The sequence below is a fragment of the Ipomoea triloba genome, chromosome 13 (genome assembly GCF_003576645.1).
Source record: "Ipomoea triloba cultivar NCNSP0323 chromosome 13, ASM357664v1".
Lineage (NCBI taxonomy): Eukaryota > Viridiplantae > Streptophyta > Magnoliopsida > Solanales > Convolvulaceae > Ipomoea > Ipomoea triloba.
Genome location: NC_044928.1, coordinates 7,654,649 through 7,667,199, shown reverse-complemented (window position 1 = coordinate 7,667,199; position 12,551 = coordinate 7,654,649). Strand labels below are relative to the sequence as shown.

At 32.4% G+C, this 12,551-nt stretch overlaps 1 protein-coding gene across 3 annotated transcripts; it reads left to right on the top strand.

Annotated features, from left to right (window-relative positions):
* The first annotated feature begins 10,294 nt into the window (after positions 1-10,294).
* On the top strand, positions 10,295-12,181 carry LOC116001628 (60S ribosomal protein L6, mitochondrial-like). 3 transcript variants are annotated; one of them, XM_031241520.1, is made up of 2 exons: positions 10,295-10,440; positions 11,544-12,181. In XM_031241520.1, exon 2 carries the CDS (start codon positions 11,549-11,551, stop codon positions 11,855-11,857), a length of 309 nt encoding a protein of 102 aa, XP_031097380.1. In that variant the 5' UTR covers positions 10,295-10,440; positions 11,544-11,548; the 3' UTR covers positions 11,858-12,181. The 3 variants fall into 3 exon arrangements, with proteins under 3 accessions (XP_031097380.1, XP_031097379.1, XP_031097378.1); XM_031241519.1 differs by having other exon boundaries at positions 11,526-12,181; XM_031241518.1 differs by having other exon boundaries at positions 11,520-12,181.
* Positions 12,182-12,551: the final 370 nt, after the last annotated feature.

Sequence of the window (12,551 nt, the reverse complement as noted above, 5' to 3'; positions counted from 1 at the left end):
CATGTAGAAGATAATCATTACTATTATTTTATTCATCTAAGTAAATAAAAAATACAATAAATAAATGAATAAATACAAAGTCCAATGAAATAAATCTAAAAATATAAATTTGCAGCAGTTCATTACAATTAGGGGTGCTAATAGGCCAAACCCCTTGTAAGGGCCTATGTCCGGGCCTAACTAAAGCCTAGTTAGGGCTAACTCGTTTAATAGAGAGGTCAGGTTTGAGCCAATTTCAAAAGCCTATTAAACTAAACAGGCCAGACCTATATATACCAGGCTCGGCCTTCAGGCCTACAGGTCTGGCCTATATATATATATATATATATATATATATATATATACACACACTATTTTATACCTAATATACATTTTTATATTTACAATACAATTCCAAATATATATAATTACCAAACTCTAAGGGGGTGTTTGGTTATTGGCTTATAAGCCAAATTTTAGCCTATTTGACCCAGTTTAGCTGTTTGACCAACTAATAAGCTATTTTGAAGTGTTTGGTAAATGGCTTATTGGCCTTGACTGATTGGGCCAATAAGTTGAAAATTGAAAAGCTAATGAATGTAGCTTTTTGTATCAGCTTGTTGGAAAAAATGGGTATATTGACTATTTTATCCTTTGAAATAAATGAGATTTACTTTTAAATGGGTGGTGTGTTTGTTATTTTATAATAATAATAATAATAATAATAATAATAGTAATTATAATAAAAAAATAAACGGGTAATGGGTTTGTCATTTTTAATAATAATAATAATAGAAAATAAATATGTAATAAAAATTGTTTTAGAATACTCGTATAATTTAATAAGAGTTAAATAAACAAAAATAATTAAATTATGTCCTTAAAAAAAGTATAGATATCCAAATTTTATAATTGAGTCATTTCCATTTTTGGTCCTATTGTTATTGGGGAATTACCAATTTTAGTCCACTTCATTAATTTTTGCCACATTGCGGCCAGTTTTATTTAGTCTTTGTCACTTTTAGTCCACTATTAAAATTTTTGTCAAATAACCGTGCAAAATAGGAGTATTTTGGCATTTTCATGCTTTGATCATCTCCTTTATCCTTTGCAGTGGTTTTCCTTACACATTTTCATCCAATGAAGAGGTCCGGCGAAAGCCATGGCTTTGTAATGTGGCTCACATGGCTTGCGTCGAACCTCTTCATTGGATGAAAATGTGTAAGGAAAACCACTGCAAAGGGTCAAGGAGATGACCAAAGCATGAAAAGACCAAAAATACTCATGTTTTGGACGACCATTTGACGAAAATTTTAACGGTGGACTAAAAGTGGCAAGGACCAAATAAGATTGGCCACATTGTGGCAAAAATTAATGAAGTGGACTAAAATTGGCAATGCCCTAATAACAGTAGGACCAAAAGTGGAAATGACTCTTTTATAATTATTTATTAATAAGAGTTTATCTTCTTGTTATATTTAAAGGTTGAAATAATACAATACACTCATACCCTTAAATGTCATTTTACATTCAATCAGCTACTAATAAACAGCTAATTTACCAAACAGTTTTTTTTAATCAGCTAATACGACCAGCTGGTCAAACCAGTTAACGCAAGCAGCCATCAACTACTAGCTAAACCAACCAGTTATCAGCTATAAGCTATCAGCCGTTTGCCAAACACCCCTTAACTCTCCACCTCCAAAATCTCATTCTAAATTATGATTCAACTATAAACATTGCTGCTAATCATGATGTATGTATTTTTATTGTTTAATTTTTTATTAACTGTTCTTACTGTCATAATATTTAATTAAATAGTGCAACTTAATTATATGAGTTGATTGTTTATTATTTATGATATTATATAGGATAACAAATAATAATACAATTAAACATAGATATTTTTTTGTAAATTTTTTACAGGTATATTTTAAAGGGCTTAAAAATGTAGGCCTTAGTCTCAAAGCCTATTAATGATCTATTTTGAAGCATTTTTAAAAGCCTATATGTTAAATAGGCATTTAAAAAGGCTTTAGGGCAGGCTAGGCCAACTGTAGGCTCAGGTTTGAGCCTAAAAAAAGCATACGTGCAGGCCCAAGCCTAGGCTCAGGCTTTAGATTTCCATAGCAGGTCCAGACCTAAATTTCTAAAGCTCGGTTCGGCCTAGCCTATTTCTACTCCTAATTACAATTGTCTTTCGAAAAAAAAAAACAAAATCAGAAAAAAAAAAAAAAACAAAGATTATCTCAATCTTTTAACCCTAACACCTCGTACAATCGAATCAATTGTACCCTTATTGTCCAAGAAACACTTTAGGCATTTATTTCATTGAGTAAAACCAAAGTAGGAGCCATTACGGGTAGTTTTTTAAGTATGTAGCTGAAAAAAAGTAAGAGATACAATAAAAATGATGAATTATGGTAAGGTAAAAAAAATATTGAAATGTATTATTTATATATTAGTCTCAAAATCAATTAGATACAAATTATATTAGGAAAAATATTTAAAAAAAAGTTTAATAATTATAGTACATTAATGCCGGAAAAAATTACTCTTTAGTTATAATATATATATATATATATAACCATATTATTACCATAATAATTACACGGAGGAAGGGATTGTGAATTATCATAATGATCACAATAAATAAAAATTATGTAATTATATTAATATTTAATTATTAAGTTAAGTATTTGCAAAAAAAATAAAAGTAAGTATAATTTATTTTGTGTCAATAATATTATACCTTAAGTATAAAATATATATATATATTTTTTGAAAACAAACCAACCAGATATATTAATGCAAAAACGCAGAAATAGAAACGGGAGGGACAGAGTCCCAGTACAGAGTCTCATCCTGAGAAAGCGCCAAAGTGGCAAGTGTATGGGCACTAATGTTTGTTGTTCTAGGAATTAGACAAACATGACAGTGATTAAACGTGGAAATAGAAGACTTGCAGTTCTCAATCGTGAAACCCACGTAGGACCGGAAGGAAGAGCGTAAAGACGTTAAGCCAGCCTAGAGTTGCGCACAGTCCGTGTGCAGTTGGACGTCCGTCACCTCCTTGGTCGTCAGCCATAGCAGGACTTGTTTACATGCATGCGCCTCCGCTATGAGTGGGGACAAACAGTCCGGTATATAGATTATCATAAAATTATCATAAAAATCTCACGGAAGAAGGTGATGAGAATTACCATAATAATTTTCATAAATAATTATTATGCAATAATATTAATATTAATTATTAATTATTAAGGCATGTATAATTTATTTTGTACTAATATATATAATATTATTAATATAAAATCAATTATACTTCATAATATGTATATATATCTAGAATATCAATTTCATGAAAATGAATTTTCGAGATCCAATTTTCAATATTGGGATCCCTCATCCAGAAAACATCCCTCCCCACATCTTTCCCTCTACCTACACCGCACTCCCTCGTCAACTCCTCCACCTCTCTCCTCATCACCGACAATGAGTCCGGCACTGCCACCTGTCCCTTCACACTCTCCTCTGCAATTGTATAAGTTCTCTTGAAGAATTCTATATTGATAAGCATAATTTGTGTATATACGGATCGGTGAAGACCTCAACGTTCTCGCAGTGGTCCACAACAGCTTCCTGCTACAACAATTAATTATTACCATAAAGTGAAATTGTAATATGATTTAGACAATTATATTATTATTAAAATAAAGAGCAAATACCAATTTTGATCCCATGGCTATTAGCAAAATGACAATTTTGGTCCACATGTTTATTTTCTACCAATTTTGATCCCACGACTATTATTTTAGTACCAATTTACATCCACGAGTATTGTTTTAGTGCAAAAATTTACCGCGCCGGTTACCCATCCGTTTAAAACGTGCAAAAATCTAAAATTGTTAAGGGTATTTTTGTCCTTTTTAACTTAATATCCCAATTTGAGCATGAATAAACGGATTTAAGTCCTAAGATCGATCAAAATTCGCAGTTGTCCTCTTCATTTTACCTTAATTTTAGGATGAGAACTGTGAAATGTGATCAATTTTAGGGCTTAAATTTCTTTATTCATGTTCAAATTGGGATATTGAGTTGAAAAGGACGAAAATACCTTTAAAAAATTTAGATTTCAGCACGTTTTAAACGGATGGGTGACTGGTGTGATGAATTTTGGCACTAAAACAATAGTCCTGGACCAAAATTGGTACTAAAACAATAATCGTGGGACCAAAATTGGTAGAAATCAAACATGTGGATCAAAATTGTCATTTTCCTTATAGTCGTGGGATTAAAATTGGTATTTGCTCTAAAATAAATTTAGAAAAATAAAAGAGAAATAATTTAAAAAGCAAATATAGTGTCAACTATTATATAATAATGCATACTACATGTCAATTTATAAAATTGTAATATGATTTCTTAGCAGGCGGTGGAAGAGGTGAATGAGAGAGTCACCCGCACGGGAAGAGGATGGAGACATATAAATTAGTAATATCAGTTCATTTCTCAATTTACCTTTTTAATCTAATATTATTTCCAATTAATAATATATGTTTCCTTTTTCAATTTGCCTAATTTTCGTTTCCTTCTACATTAAGTCCTTTTATATTTTCAGTCAATTAAAAATATCATTTTCTTTTTTCAATTTACCTATATTATTTTTTGGCGGGAATTTCACAAAGTAGGATTTTGTTTTTATTAATATTATAGATTATAGATTATAGATTAGTTAATTTCCATATAACATTTCCTAACCAATTATCTATACTATTAAAGTTGAATAGGGAGATTTTACTTTTATTAATAGAAAAGAAATAGATAGATTACTAATTTTCATGCCAAGGACCTTGTGGTCTAGTGGCATCGAACCCTTCCCTTTATATGGGAGGTGGTGGGTTTGAGTCTCAGTGGAGGCAATACTTACTCTTGTGCTTCAATAAGTTATGAACAGATATTGATTTTCATTCGTTATCCTATTTTGTTTATTGATTTTTTTAATAGACACTATTTAAGAATGAAGTTATGTTATTTAATATACTTATTAATGCAGATTATTGTTCTGTTTCATTACGAAACAAAATAAAGTTATGTCATTTAATATACTTATTATTACACTCTTCATTCCATTTTATTTACACTTTTTTTTTTTTGAAAAATGCATTTTACTTGTATTATTTATTCTTCATGGTGCAAATTAATTTTTTTTCTTTAACATGAATATCAATTCTTATATACTAAAATTATTATTATTATTATTATTATTATTATATATTAAATATTAGTATTTATGAATATAATTATTATAAGATTATTAAATATTACATCAATTTCAATTTTGGGTAATGGCCGTGAGCCCCTAGCATATATATATATATGCTAGGGTTCCAATGAGATAACTTGTTTAGGTAAGATCGTGAGATCAGATCTTGCGCATCCATGTAATATTTTTTAATGATCTAGATTGATTGACACATACACTCCGTTCGTACACATTTAATCACTGTTCTCACACACTTCAACTTGGAATCTTAATCAATCTAGACCATTATAATATTTTGAGATCAAATCTTGTACATCAATCTAAAACATTTTAATGGTCTAGATTGTTTGACACACCCACTCCGTTCGCACACATTTTATCACCGTTCGCACACACTTCAACTTAGAATCTTAAATCAATCTAGACCATTAAATTATTACATGGATGCACAAGATCTGATCTCACGATCTTACCTAAACAAGTGAGCTCATATGATCCTAACTATATATATATCAATTGCTTATATTAGTTCGTGATCCCCTAGCGTATACAATAAATAGTAAAAAAAAATGCAACCCTATGCAAAATTACCACTGGAAAAAATATGAAAAAAAAAAACTTCATTCGTGGAACTGAATGTGCGTGTATATGCTTTTTTTTTTTTGGAACATAATTTGCAAACAATAATATTAAAAATTATATTATAGAATACCATACACAATATTACCATTTATGCTATTATGTTATTACATAATTAATATGTCTTTTATACACGGTATTATAAAAGCGTAAAAAAAATACGCAGAATTTGCAAACAATAATATTACCAATTATATTATAGAATAGTATACATAATATTACTAATTATGCTATTATGTTATTACCTAATTAATATGTCTTTTCTACACGGTATTATGTTATTACGTTAATACGTGAATATAGAAACAATATTACTAATTAATAGATATTAGTTAATTTTCATTTTACATTTTCTTACCAAATAATCTTTATTAATTATTTGACCAATAAAATATTTAATTAATTAACTACAAAAGTTTGGGCCGAAAAATGAAATAGGAGGATTTTACTTTTATATATAGTACAGGTTTAAAATGTATAAATTTTTATTACCAAAAGTAGTATTTATTTAAACTATCACTTTTAGACTAAGTATTTAGATTAACGTTTTAACAAAATTGCAAACATTTATTTCAGTGACAATTATAATCAACCTCTCATATATTATATTGTATTCATATACTTTGAATTATCGATTTAAATAAACAAATTCAACATTCAATTACGAACATCTCTTATATAATCTTGTATTGATATACTTTGAAGTACTTATTTAAAAATAAACATTGGCATTATCCTATTCGCGCAATGTGCGTGGAAAACTAGTGATATAATATAATATAATATGAAATATGACATACACCTACACACATGTACTATTTTTTGTTTTGTTTTTATAGGTTGTCGCCTATCGCCTAGGCACTAAGCGTTATAGTCTACTGTCTGACTAGCACTTAACGCCTAATCGCCTACTACAACCATGACTGTTATAGATTGAATCTTATTGTACTCAAACTTTAAGTCTCATCCCACTCTTATATAATAAGAGTTTGATTAATTTTCAAATGTGATAATCATGTTCGACATACTTAATAATCAGAGATGCAATTGGCCAGTGAGAGTGACATCATTGTTGGTTTTGTGACCTGGGATAGTCACTCGGCGGGCCAATATAACCGATCGGATGAGAAATAAAACTTAAAAACAAATAGAGACAAGAGTAAAAACATTAATTTTACTATGACGAGCAAGGTTAGGGATTTGGAGATCGAACTTTGGATCAACTGAGCGGCGATTTGGAGATGGTATTTGGGTGAGAATTAACGGAGACATATATACCCTAAGGGCCATTTAGGAGAAAAGTTAATAATAATTAAGGGTAATATAGAGAAATTATTTTAAAATATTTAATCAGATATAATCTGAATCATTCATTGAGTAAATTATTACAACCGAACATTTTTTGTTCCCGTTAGAACCCTAACTTTATTGGCTCTTATTAAAATTGTAGATTGTAGATAATTGGATAGTCAATACTGATTGATAACGTATCAAGTGTTGATTGTTGAGTCCGAATGTCACACTCAACTACTTGCTAGGTGGTACCAACTAGTATCCATTAGTCATGATTTAAGGCAACGGAACAGTGGTCCCATATTGTGAAGACAAAATAACCCCCACAGTGCTATAACCCACCTCTTATATATTTACTACACCCTACACAATACAGTATATAATAAGTCCTCTGAATGGAGGACGAGCTGTGGAATGGATCATCAGCCTTTGCTGGAAGCCTGCTGGAAATCGACGCTATACTATCAATGTCGATGGTAGCGTAAAAGCCTCTATCAAGAAGGTGGGTGTCGGAGGTGTACTCAGAGATGCTAGCGGACGTTGGCTCGACGGATTCTCGGGTAGCATGGAGGTCACCTCGCCGGAAGAGATGGAAGCTATTGCCATTATCAAAGGGATGCAATGGGCTTGGGAAAAGGGAGTTCGGGGTGTCGAGCTCCAATCTGATGCTAAGAAGGTTGTTGAGTGGATCCAAAGCAGCCCCGTTCTCTGAGGTCCAATCAGAGACATTGTAGAGGATATTCAGTGTTGGATGCGAAGAACTTGGAACATATCTATCAAGGTGATCTACAGAGAGCAAAACATGGTAGCAGATTCCCTCGCAGAACTTGGATCGATGCAACAAGAAAGTTGGAGGACATTTTGCTCTAGTTCGGCAATTAGCGACAGGGCTTATCAGCATGATCTGGCCAAAGTGACCTGTGATCATAGAGTTCGGGAGAGCAACTAGTCCATATACTCTCCCTCGAGTATCCCCCGTCCCCCTGATAAAAAAAAAAAAAAAGTCTTCCCCCGTAACTTCTTTTTTATATTTTCCCACTTTTTCCCACCCTTTCTTTCTTACTGTCCTTTCTCTCCTGCTTTCCCAATGGGAAGAAGGATTACCCATCTCTTACGTCGTCACCTCCTACCCCCTGCCCCCTTTAAATAATTATTGTTTGGGTATTCTATAGTGTATTTCTGTACATATTCACAAGGATGACAGAACCAACTTTATTGCTGAATACGGAGTATATATAATAACGGCATAGACTTAGCTATTTTCGTCTATTCAGGTAAATTATTCTGTAGATCCGGATCTAAAATACACAATTTACATGTTTAGAGTTTATAGACTGAATGTTCACAACTAAATGTTTACAATTTATATACTAAATGTTCACTAAAATATTCGGTAGGTAAATTATTATAGGTCCATCTTGCAAGGTGGACCGGGTCCATGGTATAACTATTGGAAAATTTATATCGTGCACCCTGTACCAAAATGTTAGGATATGAGTTCTGTGTATTCTAGGTAATCGTTCTGTGTATTCTAGGCAATCATTTTGTGTATTCTAGGCAACCGTTCTGTGTATTCATGTTAGTAACACATGTTGTGATGTGTTTGTGCATTTGAATGTTTAGGAGGATGAGTTCTGTGTATTTTGTGTCAATATTATGTGTGTTCATGTTATTAACGCATGTTCTGACGTGTTTGTGCATTCGAATGTTAGGAGGATGAGTTCTGTGTATTTTGTGTCAATATTCTGTGTATTCTAGACAAACGTTATGTGTATTCTGGGCAAACGTTCTGTGTATTCTAGATAATGAAATCCCTGGAGTCATTCGCGTCCGCGTCTACTAACATAAAAACAATGTCGTTTCGGACCAGGGTCCACAGTGCACTGTGGACCGTGGTCCACGATATAACGATTGTAACTATTGTCCGCTCACATAAAGGGCCATAATCCAAGGCTCCAAGCCCATTGCCGATAGCTTTTTCAGGTCTTTTGGTAGTGAAAATGTAGAGGAAAAATAGAAAATAAAAAGAAAAAATTATTGTCTGTAGAAAAAAATTATTGTTTGTGCGCCCGCTATATGCAGTTGGTGCACAAAACGCTCACCAATGTGAGTATTTTATTTTTTAATAAAAATTGTGGAGCCGACTAAAAATTAGGTTGTCTAGTAGGAAAATACTATGTACACTATATTTTTTACTCCCAACTTTTATTCTCATACACAAAATTTTGATATAGACATTTGTATTGAGACCTACATGAAAAAAGTCACTTATCAGTGTCGGTCACATCAGGAAGTAAAATTTAGGGAATAAGATTTGGGAATCCCTGTAGTAGAACTTATCCAGTAAATAAGTTTATTTTTTCTCTCTTTCTTCCCCACCCCCACCCCCCTCCTCCAACTCATCTCTTTCCTAGTTCATGTGTGCAAAAAAACCCTTCAAAAATTACTTGTGGGCATGCTCTTAATAACTCAATAAAAATTTAGTAATATATATTTTTTTGTTTGAATACTACTAACTCAAAAAAAAAAAAAATATTACTAAATTTTTATTGAGTTATTTTAGTAATATTAACCACTCATCTAGGCATTTTAAAGTGTTTGGATTATGAAAAATTATTTCAACTCAACCGTCATCCTATAAATAAAATGAATGGACATAATTATTAATTGCATGTATATAATTTATGAAAAAATATTTGATGTACTGTCGATGTATAAATGCTATATACCAGCGGTAAATGTAATAATAAAAAAAATCAGCATTGACCAAGCCTTTTTTACAAAATTTATATTGTTTTTTAAATTATTATATTTTTAATTAGAGAATTTTTTATTTCTTATTAACAAAATATATAATTTCCTACGCCTATTTTTTATTACCTATGAACATGTACGTTATAACAATTTTGGTTTGGGGTCAAGCTAGCTAGCATTCATGATTCTGTTTAATTAGCTTCTTTCTAATTTCGTTTTCAAAAAAAAAAAAAAAAGCTTCTTTCTAATTTCCTGCCGGAAGTAGAACGAGCGCAGCCAAAAAATTATAGAGCCCAGAACGACGTCGTCTTCCGGATGTATTATAAATATAATTTTTTTTCCTTATTTAACATTTTAGATCGCGCAGCTCGTCGCTTCTGTCTCTCTACCTCGCGGCTTCTCCCGTCCCTGCCTACCGGAGTACCGGCGTCCGGCGTACAGCCTAGAGCAGTATCGCCGTCAACACCGCTCAGCCGCCTCAGCGCTTCTTGTCTCCTCTCAGTACTCAGGTTCGTATTTTTGCTCTAATTTCTCAAATTTAACTTTGCCCTAGTTCCTAAAATTTCTCTAATTTCTCTAATTTTATTTTAATCTTTTTGTATGTGCTTTGTTGAATACTTGAATTTTTTTATGAATTATGAATTTATGATTTATGAATGTGAGTTGTGACTCCTGTGAGCAGTTTGACGTATGGGCCGTAGGGCAGATTGGCAAAAATGCAGAACTAATTTATCCTTATTGCCTTAGAGTTATTGGTAATGGTTTTTAGCTTGTGATTTTGTGGTTTTTAATTTATCCTGTGAGCAGACCTTATCGCCTTAGACTTTTAGCTTGTGATTTTGTGAATTTTTGCTTTTAATTTATCCAATAATGTGAATGTCAGAATTCAGAATGTGAATTCGTTTAGTTTATGAATGTGAGCAAACGAGCAGTGTCTCAATTTGTTAAAACAGTGTCTCAAACTCTCAATTTGTCTCAATTTATATCAATTATATGAATGTGAGGATTGTGAGCAGTGAGACAGTGAGTATGCCTAGATTTTATTGGTTTTGTCATAATTTTCTTAATTTTGTTTTATTGGTTCAGTTATGGAAAATTTTTTCAAAAGAAAATGAACTTTTGGGGATTCATCTAGTCAAGGTAGTCACGAACCTTGTATTTGAACATTTTTTTTAATTTAGTTTACCTTTGCTTCTTCGTCTCCCCCCCTCCCCTTCCCCCTCCTCAAAATGTTTAATTGGACTTTTTCTCTTAGTTATTACAAAGCAAAGGTTGCAATCTTGTGTTTAGCTGCTGTTTGAAGTAACAGATTTTCATATGTTTTTCATATCCTTTATGAAAAATTATGTCTGCATTTGTAATTTCTCTATGTCACCAAAGAATGTTTAATCTCTCCGGTACAATTGAGGTGCCGGATATGTGTTCGATGAAATACTTGTAAAATGTGTTTAATGTTTCTAAGATTGTCGATTTCTTATTTTTTCGATCTAGAAATGTTTAATTGGATTTTTTCTCTTAGTTATTACAAAGCAAAGGTTGCAATCTTGTGTTAAGCTGCTGTTTGAAGTAACGGATTATGATTTTGAAGTCTTAGATTGATTGATGAATGCAGTAGCAATGGAAGCTAAATTCTTTAGATTTCTCAAGATTGTTGGAGTTGGTTTCAAAGCACGAGCAGAATCTGAGGGCCGTTTATTGTACCTCAAACTGGGTTACAGTCATGAGGTTGAGCTGACTGTTCCTCCTGCAGTTCGCGTATTTTGCTTCAAACCCAATGTGATCTGCTGCACTGGGATCGACAAGCAACGAACACATCAGTTTGCTGCAGCAATCAGAAGCTGTAAGCCCCCTGAAGTGTACAAAGGGAAAGGAATAATGTACATTGATGAAGTGATCAAGAAGAAGCAGGGGAAGAAATCGAAATGAGCTCCCAGGTTCCATTTCTTTGCACCTTTCTTGTTCAATTTCTCTGCTGATACACTGTATGTGCTGGAGGGATCAAAAACCATCATTGCATTGATGATATTATAGTACTCTATTTCCCTTCTAGATATTGTCATGCAATATGTTTGCTTTGGAAGGAAGTATTACAGTTTCCTTGTTCTTGAATTTGGTGTTCTCCCTCTGCATTCTATGACAATCTGATATAAACATAAGCTCATTGAAACAACTTAGAAGTTGTATTTATTTCTTAAACTGTTTGATTGCACATTATTTTGACAAGGAAAGCCAACATTTTGGTTGTGGTCTTGTGGAGATCTCTCAGTTGTGTTCATAATATCAATGAACAGACTATATATACATTGCGTTCAAATGAGAACTACCCCTTAGGTGAGAACGTGAGAATCTACAGGAATGCACACAATCTACTATATTCCAGGATAGATTGTGTGCATTGTGTGGTTGAAATATTAGATTGTGTGCATTCAGCAGTAGTTTGCACCTTACACCTTCTCACTTAAGGGATGGTTCTCACTTGAACGCAAGCCTCTCTCTATATATAATGAATAATGTTCTTATGGCAATTGGCAAAGCTATTTTCAATAGCAAGAATGATACATTATGACTTTCAGAAGAAGGTTGGATGGCTGGATGTGATATTTCCCTTATGGTAGAATCT

Excerpts from the sequence above, each read along its gene's own strand:
- LOC116001628 (XM_031241519.1), top strand. The coding sequence starts at position 11,534 with ATGAATGCAGTAGCAATGGAAGCTAAATTCTTTAGATTTCTCAAGATT.